This window comes from Phodopus roborovskii, unplaced genomic scaffold (genome assembly GCF_943737965.1).
Source record: "Phodopus roborovskii unplaced genomic scaffold, PHOROB, whole genome shotgun sequence".
Lineage (NCBI taxonomy): Eukaryota > Metazoa > Chordata > Mammalia > Rodentia > Cricetidae > Phodopus > Phodopus roborovskii.
Genome location: NW_026126418.1, coordinates 66,306,584 through 66,320,960, shown reverse-complemented (window position 1 = coordinate 66,320,960; position 14,377 = coordinate 66,306,584). Strand labels below are relative to the sequence as shown.

The 14,377-nt window shown below is 54.6% G+C and overlaps 3 protein-coding genes across 5 annotated transcripts; 2 read left to right on the top strand and 1 right to left on the bottom strand.

Moving 5' to 3' along the window:
* Positions 1 to 267: 267 nt before the first annotated feature.
* Positions 268 to 4,883, bottom strand: Fbxw5 (F-box and WD repeat domain containing 5). 3 transcript variants are annotated; one of them, XM_051184839.1, is made up of 9 exons: positions 4,751 to 4,883; positions 3,506 to 3,721; positions 3,128 to 3,285; positions 2,662 to 2,836; positions 2,426 to 2,574; positions 1,814 to 2,243; positions 1,377 to 1,524; positions 1,081 to 1,293; positions 268 to 1,000 (listed from the first exon to the last, which is right to left on the bottom strand). In XM_051184839.1, exons 2-9 carry the CDS (start codon positions 3,696 to 3,698, stop codon positions 757 to 759), a joined length of 1,710 nt encoding a protein of 569 aa, XP_051040796.1. In that variant the 5' UTR covers positions 3,699 to 3,721; positions 4,751 to 4,883; the 3' UTR covers positions 268 to 756. The 3 variants fall into 3 exon arrangements, with proteins under 3 accessions (XP_051040796.1, XP_051040797.1, XP_051040798.1); XM_051184840.1 differs by lacking the exon at positions 4,751 to 4,883 and adding an exon at positions 4,075 to 4,731; XM_051184841.1 differs by lacking the exon at positions 3,506 to 3,721 and having other exon boundaries at positions 4,751 to 4,857.
* A 111-nt stretch (positions 4,884 to 4,994) lies between these two features.
* C8g (complement C8 gamma chain) lies at positions 4,995 to 6,913 on the top strand. Its single transcript, XM_051184843.1, has 7 exons — positions 4,995 to 5,508; positions 5,615 to 5,751; positions 5,936 to 6,006; positions 6,098 to 6,199; positions 6,434 to 6,535; positions 6,618 to 6,656; positions 6,744 to 6,913. The coding sequence occupies exons 1-7, from the start codon at positions 5,374 to 5,376 to the stop codon at positions 6,755 to 6,757; spliced, it is 600 nt and encodes a 199-aa protein (XP_051040800.1). The 5' UTR covers positions 4,995 to 5,373; the 3' UTR covers positions 6,758 to 6,913.
* Positions 6,914 to 11,524: 4,611 nt separating this feature from the next.
* Lcn12 (lipocalin 12) lies at positions 11,525 to 14,010 on the top strand. The gene is made up of 5 exons (XM_051184009.1): positions 11,525 to 11,711; positions 12,312 to 12,388; positions 12,453 to 12,569; positions 12,704 to 12,805; positions 13,922 to 14,010. The coding sequence occupies exons 1-5, from the start codon at positions 11,704 to 11,706 to the stop codon at positions 13,948 to 13,950; spliced, it is 333 nt and encodes a 110-aa protein (XP_051039966.1). The 5' UTR covers positions 11,525 to 11,703; the 3' UTR covers positions 13,951 to 14,010.
* The last annotated feature ends 367 nt before the right edge of the window (positions 14,011 to 14,377 follow it).

Genomic DNA, 14,377 nt, shown 5'->3' with positions numbered 1-14,377 from the left:
CCTGCCTCAGTCCCCTGAGGAGCACTATATCCTGCTCTGGAAGTTCTCCTGATGGTACTGATTGTGTTAAAGCCCATCCTACCCCAAGCACTGTGTCTACCCTCCTGCATCCATCGGCAGTTATGGACAGGAATCCCTGAAGGCCTGGGGTACACACCTGAAGCAGCACTTCCTCTTCAGCCTCCTGGGGGATCCCTGAGGCAGACACCACCAGGATGACATTGACCAGCAGAGCCTGCCCCCCCCATAAACAGACTAGATGGCATGTGCTGTTGCCAACTGTTTATTCATTAACCCAAACAGTTAATGAGTGCAACATGCAGCACCCACGGTCCACTGCAGGCTGCTCAATCAGTAGCGCAAATCTAATTATCAGAGACCAGAGCCTATGGCCTGTCACTCAGGATATCCGAGGGTGTGGGTTTTGCTCAGCATAAAAGGTAACCAGGCAGTGGTCAGCCTGGAGCTGTGTGAGCTGCAGCCCAGGGGACGAGGGTAAGTGAAGAACAGGACTTCTACTGTCCTGTATACTCCAAGCTGGCCAAGAGGCTGACATGGGATCTCTGATGCTGCCAACAAAGGCTACCCTAGTGTTGAGCCTGATGGCTAAGTGAGCAGGTTGCATGTGAGTGTGTTGGGGTCAGGCTGTCCCCTCCTAAGGCATTACTGCTGTGAGCTATTCTGCCCCAGTGCAGTAAACAACCACAGGGTATCATTTTCCCCAGTGGGTCCAAATGGCTCAAGTCACTGATGCCTTCAGCGCCTATGGCTGGCAAACCAGGAGAAGAAGGGGCGTGGGCGTGGGCGTGGGGCCTGGAGGACACGAACAGTGCGTGGTGAACGCCAGGCTTTGATAGTGGCATCATCGCTGGCTGTCAACAAGAGCTCCTGCTCCTGGGGGCTAAAGGCTACCGAGTTGACCACATCCTCGTGCCGCAGCTTGGCTAGGCAGATGTTGTAGTGGCGGTCCCAGATATAGCCATGCCGATCTTCAGCCCCACTGTGGGATAGCATCTGGATGAGCCCACACCCACCTGCTCAAGCCCATACCCAAGCCCTGGGGCCCACCTGAGCCCACACCTGGCCACAAAATCTCTGCTGACATCCAAGAAGATGAAGAAGCACTCGTCATTGGGTGTGTAGGCACGGTGCGCTCGCAGAGCCCGCTTCACCTCCCGCATGGTCTTGAGGTCGAACACCAGCAAGTCAATCTCCTCTGCAATGGGTGGTGGCTGCATGGGGTCAGCAACCACTGAGCCAGGAGGCCAGGCACGGCTATTCACATAGAGGTACCTGAGCAAGGGATACATGTTAGGTACAAGCATGCTATTAGATCTGGGCCATCTGTGGTGTCCCACCCAGCACACCAGGCCCACCTGTTATCAGGAGACAGGCCCATGCCAATGATGTGCCCATGCACGTCAATGACATGGTCCAGTGCATCAAAGAAGGCATCGGAGCCCCGGCCCTCACCCAGCACAGGCCCTGCTGTAGTCATCTGGTGTGGCAGTATCTGTTTGATGCCTGCATGGAGACCAGGGTTAGGGGTCATCCAGAGCCTGCAGGGACATCACCACCAGGGCACTCCCAATCCAAGAACAGCCCTAGTGGTCCACAAACACTGCCTACACTTAGACTCAAGCACAATTGCCCACCTGGTCATTTGCCAACCAATCCTCTGCCTGGGTTGTCACCGCTCTTACACGGAATCGAGTGTGTCAAGGCCAGAGCTGTGCTATGGACTTGCTGGTCTTGGAAGCACCACAGTGGTTTCTGACCCTCCCAGGCCCAGCTCTGCCCTGCCCACCATTACCGATCTGATGTGGTGAGTAGGTGAGGCAGCCAGTGGTGAAGATGAGGTACTTGTTCCTGGTGTTAGCATCACTACACTCTGGGGGTTTGGTGTGGCCCTGGGCCAGCAGCTCAGCCACCTTGGTCTCCAGTGCACAATCTGTTATCTGTGCATGTCCATCCAACACATTATCCAACATGCGCCGCAAACCTTCCTTGACACGGCCAGAACCAGAGGTGTGCAAACCTGGGTCAGGGACTTCTTCTTCACTGTCCCCACCTAGGTCAAAGACTCGGCAGGGGAGCCCAGCCTGGTCACCAGCATCCAGTAGGAGGTCCGGGCTATCAAAGCGGCTGCAGTCAGCCACCATTACTGTACGGATGGTGCTAGCGTTGAGGTTCTGGATCTTAAAGAGCCGCTTTACCACGTTGACATTCTCTGACTCCACATCCTACGTGGGAAATAAGCCAAGACCCACAACAGGTGGGTGCTGGCCAGAGAGCCAGGCCTACCGAGCAACCTATCCTGGGCCCTGCATCTGTCCTTCCATGCCCAGCCCTGCCCAAACCATCTTCTCTATTACCCTGCCCTACCCCACCTGTTTGCCCAGCCTGTCCCTGCCCCAATCTGAACCTGGAAGGCATTGTTGAGCCATAGCACTGAACAGGAGGTGATATCTCCAATGCGGTGCAGGTTCCCCGAAATGAGACTGGTTTCTGTGAGCCAGCAGCCAAACACATCGTAGGGCTTGTTTCGCACACGGGACAGCAGGGCGAAGGAGTCTGGGGGAAAAGCCACAGCTGGGCATGCTGCTGACAGGGCACATTGGGGCAGGCAGGCAGGCAGCCCAACCCAATGCCCACACTCACCTAGGCTGATGACAGCTATCTCGCCTGAGGAGGAGTTGTGTGGCCCCAGGAACACCCCCGAGGCCAGCAGCAATGAGTCATCTTGGTTGAACTGGGAGAACTGGGTGTAGCTCCAGTTGTATGGCCTCATATCTGCACTGTGCAGCAGCGAGATGGTCAGGTCATTGTTCCAGATCTGCACCAAAGGGGCTGCATGGTAATTACCTGGCCAGTTCAGTCTGGCAGCACCAGCAGTCCTGACTCTTCTCCACTGAGGGTGGAGTCCTCACAGGCAACAATCTCAATTCTAAGCCCTTACCACCCACTCGCATCCCATCCCATCAGTGTAGAGGGCTGGCCCCTGGAGCTAGAGGTTAGAGCTGCTCTTAACTTGGGGTCGTGTGTTGTCCTATCTGGCCATCTCTGCTTTTCTCATCACTGGCTTCTCTTGCCCCTCAGCTCTGCTGCATAAGAGGAGCACTCTCACCTTCACTGTGCAGTCCTTGGAGCAGGAAGCGAACTGGTACCCCGAGTGGGAGAAGCTGAGGTGCAAGACCTGGTCAGTGTGCTCCTTCAGCGTCTGCACCTCCACACAGGGTACCATGTCATAGAGCCGTCGGAACTCCTCATACCAGGACGTGGCCGCTGTGGGCAATACAGTGTCAACTCTCCTGAATGCAAGGCTCCCTTACTTGTAAAGACCAAGAGCTGATAGCATGGCTACCCTGAGCTGTCCTGTAGAATCTCTGGGACCCTCCACTCATCAATCAGGTCTCAGCTATCACAGAGACGCCTCCCGCCTTACCCCCCAACACAGCCCATGTGTGTAAGGTCCTTGAGTCATGAGCTCTATGTGGGTACTGACCTGGGTGGCGGGGCACATCTCGAGCCACCTGATAGTAACGGTAGAACTGCTCCCTCCATAAGAACTCGTCCCGGGATACAGCCTGCCATTGGCGGCATACCAGCCCAGCAGCCAGCACATCTGCAGGGCCCAGGCTCAGAAAGATCTGGTAGATAAGGCTGTCGGGGAGCAGGGGCATGCCCCCCTCGTCCATCGTGACATTCTGCCCAGACGGTCCTGAAACCCACCAATGGCTGCTCTGAGCCCAGGCCTCCTCACTCCCAACCCCAGGGAGAGACTGGTGGCCTGGTACTCCAGCCATGGCAGTCCCTGGCTGTTCCTCCAGCCCCACCAACTGCCCAGCCAAGAATTCTACTGCACTGAGCATGTGCAGGGGGTGGGGGTACCAGCAGCGCTGTCCCACCCAACACTTCCTGAAGCACCCAGACAGTAATGTTGAACCACCTCACATCCTCCAGGGGCACTTGCTGGACCAGATGTTAGCATCTCAGTACCACGAGGACCAGTGCAACAGGAAGAGTGGGGGGTGGCCCCCATCTTCATACCTTCCAGGTGGGGGCCTTTCACACCTTCCCCATGCTCCTGAGCCCCGGGAGACACCTGAGCACCAAGGCAGGCAAACAGGTCTGGGCTGACCAAACTGGCAGCTCCAAGTTCTACCACTAAGGGCCAACTGATGGACACCCCGCCGTGTCTTTGACCTTGCTGCCCCAAGACTTCAGGCCAGGGCTGACTCTCTTCTGAGAAGAGGCTCCTCCTGGCCAGTGGCCTCTGCCTTGTGGCCTCAGGAGAGAGCCTGACCAGGAGGGTGGTAAGAGTGGGTGGGGTTTCTGAATGTCAGAGCAGACAGCAGGAATCAGCCTTGCTGCTTAGCTAGACTGGGCAGCAGCTCCTTCATTCACCTATTGAACATTGCCGGGTGGACTAGGATGGTGACAGCCTGCCAAGGCCATTACTGGGCAGATAAGGTGACAAAAGGCTGTACATGTGTACACATTGCAGGAAAAAAGCTGGTGACAGTGGACAAGGGCCGCGAAGGTGGCAAAGGCCAGTGAAGGCAGGGCGAGGCCCATGACCGGGACAAGGCCCGAGAAAATAAACGAAGGCCAGTGCCGGGGATAAGGGACACCAACGGTGGCACAAGGCTGGTGACGGCAGGACTGGGAGTGATGGGGCACAAGGCCGGTGACGAGGGACAGGGCAGATGACACAAGTGAGCATGGCGGGGCCAAAGCCGGGACTCACCGCGGCGCCTCCGCCCGCTGCGCTGCGCCCCGCTTCCGCCGCCGCTCTAGCCCCCGCCTCCGCGTCTTTCCGGAGGAGCCAGGCTCGACGCCGCGAGCCCCGAGGCATCGATGTCCGCCACTCTTGCGCCTGCGCCTCGGGCTCCGAGTCTGGGCCGGCGTTTCTTTATGCGCCTGCGCGCGATCGTACGCTCTTGCTCATAGGACAGTATTTGCCCCTGGCTACTCGAGAGGGTGGCAGTAACGAGTACAGCTGGACGGGTTCGAGCCTCTGCGCCGGCTCTCTCTGCTGCTGAGCTTTGAACAAGTAGCTTTAGGAGCACGTTGTTGTTGGCTGTGGGGATAAGACCAGTTACTGGCGTGCAAAGGGTTGATCACTGACCTGAAGTGGAAATCGGGGCGCAGAAGTCAACTCAGATTTTGCACTTGGAACGCAATGCCAAGCGCCTGTCAAGGCCAGGTTCTAGTTTGGACCCTAGCTTGGGGTAGGGTTTCAGTAAGCGGAAGACAGATGTGGACTTCCTGGGCTGTGCTTCCGTTGGTACTGGACAGTGGACTCTGACCTGGGACAGTGCAACCCTCCACCTCCCTCTCCTGTCGCCTACTGTCCCTGACAGGCCAGCCATGCTGTCCCCTAGGGCTGTGTTGTTCACTCTGCTCTTGACAACCAGTTCGCTGACCCAAAGGGCTCGAAAGCCCTCTAGGTCTACATCCCCCATCAGCACCATCCAGGCCCAGGCCAATTTCAATGCTCAACAGGTAAAAGCTGGGAATGAGAGGGGTTAGGTAAAGGAACAGCGTGGCAGGATTGACTCAGGATGCCCATTCCCTGAGTTAGTCCTGAGCCCTCCCAATCCACTTCCAGTTTGCAGGGACATGGTTCCTTGTGGCAGTGGGCTCTGCGTGCCGCTTTCTTCAGGAGCAGGGCCACCGGGCTGAGGCCACCAAATTGCACACAGCTCCTCAGGGTGCAGCTATGGCTGTCAGCACCTTCCGAAAGCTGTGAGTCCCAGTGCTGCCTCACCTTCATCAGAACCCCTGAGCCCACCTTACCCTGTCCTCTCAACTCTAAACCTTACCCCCAGCTCTTCTCTAGCTTAAGTAGATATTCCATATGGCCCCACCTGGGTTGGAGTTCCTAGAGCCCTGGGTGCCTCCTTATAGCATACCTTCTTCTCTTCCCCAGAGATGGGATCTGTTGGCAGGTACGCCAACTCTTTGGAAATACAGGGGTCCCTGGTCGATTCTTGCTCCAAGGTGAGGCAAAGGCAGCAAGCAAGAGGGTACAGGGCTGGAGGCAGGGGTGAGGAGCTGACATGCTGCTACTATGGTTCTACGTCAACCCCAGGGGCTCGTGTGCCAGTGCATGTGGTTGTTGCTGAGACTGACTACCAGAACTTTGCCATCCTGTATCTGGAGAAGGCGAGGAAGCTGTCTGTGAAACTCTATGGTGTGTGCTAACTCTGCATCTACACATGACCTTGTGCTTTGCATCCTGAAAGGGCCATCCTGATGGGCTGGGTGGACACGTAGACCCTCCCCATTCCCATTCTGTTCTGATACTATCAGTAGCTCTCCTGGGAAGAGCAGATGCATCTGGGCTGGTGTGGGCATTAGATGGGGCAGGAACAGACCTGACTGTGTCTGTCCTGTTGAAACCACACGAACTCTGTCTGTTCCATAGTCCGCTCATTGCCAGTGAGTGATTCTGCCCTGGATGTGTTTGAGCAGCGAGTCAGGGGAGCCAACCTGACAGAACACCAGATCTTTTTCTTTCCCAAGTATGGTGAGTTTTCCCCAGCCCAGTCTCCTCCTCCCTGACACCCTGCATCCCCACCCCACCCCCTTACTGCTGCCTGGGCCCCTAGGTTTCTGCGAGACTGCGGACCAGTTCCACATCCTGAATGGTGAGTGCTGTGTCAGCCGGGCAGAGCAGTGGGGGCTGAGGTCAGGGTTGTCCTTTCTGCCCCTGCTAAGGCTTGTGTCCACTGCAGAGTTACCGAGATGAGGCCACCTGGTGGGGAAGCTGTGGACAGTGGACTGGCCTTCCAGAGTTCTGAGAATCCTGAACCTTGGAGTCTCTCCTGTTTGTCCCTAGAAGCAACCCCTTCATATATCTGTGTTGTTCTGGGGCTTTCCAGTAAACATCAGACTTGGCCATGGATTTTTTTTTCTGTCATCCTGAATGGGAGTTCCACCAGGCTGAGGTGGGGAGGGAAGGCAACTTGCCCCCTGGCTATTTGAGGATTCTGCCCTAGGGAGAATTCTACCCAGAAGCAAACATCCCTGCTCTCCCCGAGCCTGTTCCCCTCTGCAATGAAGGCTTTCCCTGCCTGGCACTTGCCTTCCCTTACTCCCCTACCCCAGCCCACTGTGCTGGCTTAGTGCCCATGGGGGTGGGACTCAGGACCATATCTAGGGTGCCTTCTCTAGAGAGACACAGGCCTTCCAATAAGTCCTCTTAAGCCCCTTCTGACCTTGGAAGCTAAAAAGCTATAGATCTAGGAGCACTTTCCAGGAAGATACCAGGGTGGGTTTGAGGGGACAGAGTATATAGAGTGGAAAACTGTACCTCAAGAACAGGGAGCAGGAAACCTACTTCATGGACCAGTTAGGGGTGAGCATGGGGCTCTCAACTTATAGATCAAACCTCTGATATAGCTGTGCCCCAGCAACCCCTACCTAGACTGTAGTCAATGTTACCAGGGAGCTGGAAGCAAGTTGTGTATATCTCCATAAGGGAGGAGTGGGGCCTTTCTAGATGGGAGTGTTGTTCTTTCCAGAGCTGGGATGGCTTACTTGGCTCTGGAGGCCAGGGCTGGAGTTCAGGGAACTGCACATCATCCCAGACACAGCTGGGCTTGCATCTGCTCCTGTTTCTTCCCCAGACATCGTCTTGCTGGTGGCCTGACATCTTCCAGCATTCGTTTGATAAGCATTTCTCAAGTGTCCCGGGCCCTAGGGACACAAACTAGGCAAATCCTTGCTCCTGGGAGCTTAAGGGCCAGGCTCAGCCATCTGTTGATGACAGGAAGACAAAGGTGGGCTAGCCCTTTGCCTCCTTAGCCCACCATGTCCTCCTCTCTAGAAGCCCCAGGACACCCCAAGTGATATTTAGTTCTAGAAAGACAGCTAGAGCAAAGTCAGATGAAGTCTTGTCTGCTAGCCCTTTGGAGGAATGAAAGCTACAGCGATGGGGTGGCTACTCTTAGGACCATGGCTACCCCGGAGGAGGCTCTAATCATTCAGGGTCTCTGGGCAGCTAGACTTTGGAAGGGCAGGAAAATAGATTGGAAGGAAAATGGAGCTCCAGGGGCCTTGGGAGGAGGAATTTCAGGAGACTATCCTATCCACAAAAAATAGAGCTCAGAAGAGCACCCTGCTCTTGCGGGCCTGCCTGGCTTGGCCTCGTTGCCCTGATCCCAGGAACAACTTTCACCTTCTTGTCTTGTATTCCTTAACAGAAAGTGATAGCCTCACTCTGGTAGGGCTTGGGCCCACACAGCCAAGACACTCAGCCCTCTGAATCTCTGCCTTGTTGCCTTGTAGGTCTCAAAGGGCTGAGTATGAAGACTCTCTCTCTCTCCCTCTCTCTCTCTCTCTCTCTCTCTCTCTCTCTCTCTCTCTCTCTCTCTGTGTGTGTGTGTGTGTGTGTGTGTGTGTGTGTCTGCCTGATGGGTTGGGGGATATATGTTTGTGTGGTCAGAGGGTAACTGCTCTCTCCTGCTACCTTTCATAGATTCTGGGGATAAACTGAAGAAAGACAGGCCTAGAGACAAGTATCTATCTGCTGCTGAGCTATCTTACTGCCCATACATATCTTTTTTTATTTTAAAATATTTGTTATAGGGGCTGGAGAGATGCTTAGTGAGTAAGAATGCTTGCTGCACAATCATGCAGACATGAGTTTGGATCTCTGGAATGAGTATAAAAATCCTAGCATGCAGGGCAGTGGTGGTGCATACCTTTGATCCCGGCACTCTGGAGGCAGAGGCAGGTGGATCTCTGTGAGTTTGAGACCAGCCTAGTCTGCAAAAAGAGTTCCAGGACAGCTAGGGCTGTTACACAGAGAAACCCTGTCTTGAAAAAACAAATCCTGGCATGGCCAGTCCTACCTTCAACGCCAGCACCAAAGGCTTTGGACACAGACAAACTTGATGCATCCCAGCACAGCTCCAGGTTCAGCGAGAACCCTGTCTCAGTAGAATGAGGCAGAAAGGACACCCATTGTCCTCTTGCTTTGCATGCTTGCACATGCATATACATACATGTGCATGATATACAACACAACACATATTCATATACAAATGTTTCTTATAATTTTTACATCAATTTTGAATTTTAATAGGTAATTCATAATACCTAAGAAGAAATAACTTTAAAAATCTGTAGAAGCCGGGCTAGAGAGATGGTTCAGTGGTTAAGAGCAGGGGCTACTCTTCCAAAGGTCCTGAGTTCAATTACCAGCAACCACATGGCGACTCACAACCATTTGATGAGATCTGGTGCCCTCATCTTGCTTGCAGGGACACATGCAGACAGAACACTGTATACATAATAAATCTTTTTAAAAAAAATCTGTGGAAGCCAATATGTAACTAATCACCTTGCCTGAGACCACAGGACTAGAGGACTTGACCTGGAGGGGGACACACAGAGCAGGTGACCTGTCCTGCCTTGCCTGGACATGAGGGGCTGTGCCATTTCTCAACAGGCATGGACAAGCAGTAGTACACCTGCCCTCCTGTTCACCCAGATGCTCTGTGGACAGATAGCCCCTCTCAGGGGCCTCCTGCCACTCAGGAAAGTGTCCTGGGAAAGAATTCTGGGGTGAGGGAAGTGAGCAGAGGGCAGCACTCAGGAGTCTTCCCAGAGAGAGGAGACAGGGCAGATCGAAGGTGGTTTGCTCTGACTGCATCGGAAGGAAAGATGGAGGTAGCTGAGGAGGACAAAGAGGACAGTGGGCAGGTGGAAGGAAAAAAGAGGGCAAGGCAGGGGTCCTGGGTTGTCAGTGGGATGGTCGCCACCTGAGCTGCCTGCTTCTCCAAGTGTCATCACCTGCCCCCTCCCCCTGATCCTGGTCTTGTAGAAGGCCTTGGTCAGCTTCAGGACACTACACCAGGATCCCAGATGCCCGAGGTACCAGGATGACTGGATTGTTGTTGCCATAAATCTAGTATGTTACCCTGGGCTGCCCACCCTTCATTTCATGACAATCCTGAAGGGGAAATGGAGTGAAATAGCTCCAACAGCCTCCAAGACCTAGGAAAGAGCAGAGCCAGGATGCTTCTTAGGGCCCTGCCCTGTGTCACCATGGGGCTTATCTCCTGAAGGCAAGTCCTCTGTGAAGTTTCCATAGGCCTGAGAAGGCCTGGCCCACCAAGGGCCCTGCCTGAGCTGGGTCTGGAGGCCTGGTCTGTCCTTGCTCTACTGTCCATATCATCCAAGTGTCCTGCCTTACAGAAAAGACAACACAGGGAACATGCTGAGATGGCTCTGACAGGAACCACCTACACTAAGTTTGCACAGCTTGAGTCAACGGCCTGTGGCCAGGGATAGCATGGCACCTACCTCTCACAGCCCCTATCAGGACCCTACTCAGGGTCCTGCTCCATAGCATCTTGCAACTATGGGACCCCACTTCCTTAGGGACCCACTCCCATAGAGCTCCACTGCCACAGACCTTGCTCCCATGGGGCTCTACTCCAGAGAATGAGACTCCGAAAGGCCCTACCCCCACTGTGCCTGCTCTCATAAGATCCCCACCCCCACATTGTCCTTCCCCAGCGCCTCCCCTCCGCATGGAAGGCCCCTTTGAAGGACCCCCAATACTTCTCACCTGGCCCTGGTGTTCCCAAAGCCCTTCCCTCCTCCCTCTTACCAGCCCTGTGCTCTGACAGTGAATATTCAGTGCCTTATACTACATTGGTTTTAGAACATGGAGGTGGGTGGGGGTGGGGCGGGGGCTACGGAGCTGCTTGGAGGCTATCAGGCCAAACCCATGGTTAAAAAGCTGTGGAGACTAAAGATAGCCATGACCCCTGCCTGGAACAAGTCGTTCTTTGGCATGAAGGACGGATAGGGTAGACGTGGGCAGTGGCAAAGGTGTTTGGAGTCACAAGATGGCCCCAGCAGGCTTTCTTTTCCTCGGCTGGGACCCAGGAGACCCTGGCAGGTGTTTAGGGTGTGAGGAGGGTCAGCCCTGCCCTCCTTCCACACCCACCTGGTCCGCCACACTCCCAGGGAGGAGCATTGGCCAGGTGGGTCGTGAAGAGATAGGTTTCTGAACAAGCTTCACCAGTAGCCGCTCCTCAGTCAGGCCTTGTCCCTCTGGGGCCTGGTCAGTGCTGGGATGGGCCCTTGGTGGGCTCTGTGGCTGATCCTCACCCTTCCCCAAATCCTGGAGAGCCAGACTCCAACCACACCTCAAGGCTTTCCCCAGCTGACGAATTTTGAAAGTGATCAGGTACAGGGCTTTCTTTCAAAGGAGAAGACACAGGTTGTAGCTGGCTAGGGTGGAGGGAGGGTGGGTACTGCACAGGGAGGCCAGGGCAGAGCCTGAAGCCAGAGTTCCCGAGTGAGCCCATCTGTACTGCCTGTGCTAGCACTCGTCACTCTCTCTCTGTGAACAGAGACAAACACAGGTTTGGGAAGGCCACATGGCCACCACCTACCTGCTAGATTAAAAGCAGATTCAGGGTTCTACCAGAGTCACTGATGCAGAGGGGGCCTGAAGTAGCCCCCTGAGGAGGGGGTCGCGGCCGGATGTGGGCTGCCCAGGGAATAGTGGGAAGTGGCTAGCTTTGCCCATCACCAGCCGTGCAGTTTCAGGGGGAGTGGTTTGTCCTCGGCTTGGCGGGCAACACCTACAAGAGAGAGCACAGGTCCTTGCTGCATCCCTACATCACATTGTTCGAGCTAAAAAACAACAGCCATTTTCGGGTGACCAACTCCATGACTCGGTGAGTGGGATGCCTCTCCTGTCCAAACAAAGACTCAGGGCTGTGTTCCAGGAGCCTTGCATGGGGTTGAGAAAACACATCGAGAGACCATGTCTATCACAGCCTGCTTAATAACCATTGCAAAAGCCCAACCCAGTGACTGGCTGAAAACAAGAGGGAGCCATGTTGTGAGTCACTCTGGAGACAGAAGGCTAATGGGTTTTCGGCACTCTGGTGTGGCCAGGAACCTCCTTCTCTGTCCTGTTTGGCTCTGCCTGTCCTGCCTGGATCTCCATCTTTACAGTGGCAGGCAGCCCTTACTTGAAGTCCGTTCTTGGCCATTTCTGGAGCCTCTTGGCTTGGGTGCCAGAGGAGGCTCTTTACTGACACTCAGAAACTTTCTTTTTGGCATGACAAGTCCCTGTGGATGTGAGGACCAGTGCTGGGTTGAGCAGGACTCACTCTTATGGCGCTGAGCCAGCCAGGCTCCCAGGAAGGAAGGACCCCAGAGTGGAGGCCTGGGGAGGTGGAGAGGGCTCTTGTGGTCCGACAGGGTGGGCTGGCTGACTTCCTCACCCCTTTGCCCCACCCCTACACCTTCCTTGCCTATCTCCCCCACAGGGGCAAGCGCTGTGACACTTGGTCCTATTCCCTGATCCCAACAACCAAGCCTGGACAGTTCACTGTGGAAAACAAAGGTGAGAGAGGCATGGGCGGGAAGGGCCGCAGCTACCTTGGTTTCCTTACATGTGTGTCCCTCAGGGTCCAGGGCAGACAAAGAAGACATGCAGGTGATCGAGACAGATTATATCAAGTTCTCCCTGATGCTGTCCCTCAGACAAACAAGCAGCCAAACCATCACCAGGGTCAGCCTTCTGGGTGAGCCGCTGCTTCCCTGGGTCCTGTGCAGAACCCTGGTCAGGGTGGTGCTTCCTGGGTTGGGGATGGCTTGGGGGGCAAATACCTCACCACCGCCAACTGTTGAGAGCCATGATGTGCTCCTCTGGCCACAGGTAGAAACTGGAGGCTTTCTCATCAGATGATAGACAAGTTCATCTGCTTGACCAGAACCCAAAACCTCACAAAGAATAACTTCATCTTCCCTGATGTGACCGGTAATGGATTTGCAGGCAGTGGATTATGGGAAAACGGGGTGGGTGGGATCTGGACACAATGGTGGCCCCTTCCCAGTCTTCACAAGTCCCATAAATGGCCCCTCTCCAGATGGGCACTGCAGATCCCCAGGGGACTGCAGTCCCAGAGTCTGAACCCAAGTGCTTGTTCACTGAGTTTAGCCTGAGTCAGAAGTGAGGCGCTCATGGCTCTTGATCTGAGTTCCAGGCCACTTCCTCCCAACCCTGTGTCCCTACCCCAGGCTGCCCCTCCCACACACACTGGTTCTCCTGTCCTGGGAGGACAGTTCCCTGTTCACAGGAGACTGGAGTTCATCCAGGAAAGTCTAAGAATTTGGACAGCCTGTTTGTAGCAGGAAAGTCTCCGAGGGCCCAAGGCCAAGGGGCTTCAGAGCCGAGCCCTGTCTCCAGCCTCACTCTTCTTATGGACCAGGATCCCCCAAACTCCTCCTGTCCAAGGACCTTCCCCATCATACCTGCCCAACCACATTTGCACACCCAAGCGTGTGCCCACAGACATGCGGACAGGCCCCTGCTCACACACACCTGCTCACATACACATACATTCACCTTGTACCCTTGTCATTTTGAGTTAGGTGTTGTTGGTTATTTTTTCCTCTTTTGCTCTTTGGGGGCCCGCCACTCAGCTCCCAGATAAACACACACAAAGGTTCATTCTTAGTTATGAATGCTCGGCCTTAGCTTGGCTTGTTTCTAACCAGCCTACCTTTTACCTCTGGGCTTTTATCTTTTCCTTTCTCTGTTCACCTTACTTTCACTCTTACTCTGTGGCTGGCTGGGTGGTTGGCCCCTGCGGTTCTGTCTTTGTTCTATCTCACTCTTTTTTCCTTTCCCAAAGTTTTCTTCCTACCTATTCTCTCTGCCTGCCTGCCCACCCTGCCTATCCTTTCTTCTGCCTCATTATTGGCCATTCAGCTCTTTGTTTAAACTTTAAGCTTTTGTGCATTGATGTTTTGACTGTATGTGTGAGGGTGCCAGATCCCCTGGAACTAGAGTTACAGACAGTTGTAAGCTGCCATGTGGGTGCTATTCGTCTTCCTTATCCACCTTCCCAACACTTTGTCCCCACCCCATTAGACTGGTTACCTGATCCAAAACTTTGCTGAAGAACGGAATGGCTCCTGCAGTACAGACTCACCCTGCTTTTGCTCTCAGCACAAATAAACACACTGCCTGTGACTCCAGATATGACCACTGTGACCATGGGTGAAAGGCAAGAACACAGGCTTCTGACCCCGCAGGGCCATGAGGGCCATCCTCTGAGCACCACCAAACTGGCTTCTCAACCCCCACAACCAGATTCCACACCTCCCCTGACTCCCAGCTGTGTGAGATCACAGGCCATACCTGGACCTAGCAGAGCTCTGGGGCCAACATGATGGGTACGGTAGGTCTAGGGCAAGCTCTTGGAGCACTGGGTCTCAGATGGCAGGCAGTAGCAGTCAGAGCTCCAGAGCAGAAGGAAGCCTTGATGCTGATGCCCCAGGCTAGAGAAGGGACAGGGTATGTCTTCTTCCTATGGGATGTGGAGAC

What these genes read in the sequence shown, in the direction of transcription:
- Fbxw5 (XM_051184839.1), bottom strand. Translation starts at nt 3,698, where the DNA reads ATGGACGAGGGGGGCATGCCCCTGCTCCCCGACAGCCTTATCTACCAG. An exon ending in AGATGTGCCCCGCCACCCAG is followed by an intron (nt 3,286 to 3,505) that starts GTCAGTACCCAC and finishes TATTGCCCACAG; the next exon opens with CGGCCACGTCCTGGTATGAG. An exon ending in AGCAGAGATTTTGTGGCCAG is followed by an intron (nt 1,001 to 1,080) that starts GTGTGGGCTCAG and finishes GCTATCCCACAG; the next exon opens with TGGGGCTGAAGATCGGCATG.
- C8g (XM_051184843.1), top strand. Translation starts at nt 5,374, where the DNA reads ATGCTGTCCCCTAGGGCTGTGTTGTTCACTCTGCTCTTGACAACCAGT. An exon ending in GTCAGCACCTTCCGAAAGCT is followed by an intron (nt 5,752 to 5,935) that starts GTGAGTCCCAGT and finishes TCTCTTCCCCAG; the next exon opens with AGATGGGATCTGTTGGCAGG. An exon ending in CTTTTTCTTTCCCAAGTATG is followed by an intron (nt 6,536 to 6,617) that starts GTGAGTTTTCCC and finishes CTGGGCCCCTAG; the next exon opens with GTTTCTGCGAGACTGCGGAC.
- Lcn12 (XM_051184009.1), top strand. An exon ending in GTTCACTGTGGAAAACAAAG is followed by an intron (nt 12,389 to 12,452) that starts GTGAGAGAGGCA and finishes TGTGTCCCTCAG; the next exon opens with GGTCCAGGGCAGACAAAGAA. An exon ending in CATCTTCCCTGATGTGACCG is followed by an intron (nt 12,806 to 13,921) that starts GTAATGGATTTG and finishes CCACCCCATTAG; the next exon opens with ACTGGTTACCTGATCCAAAA.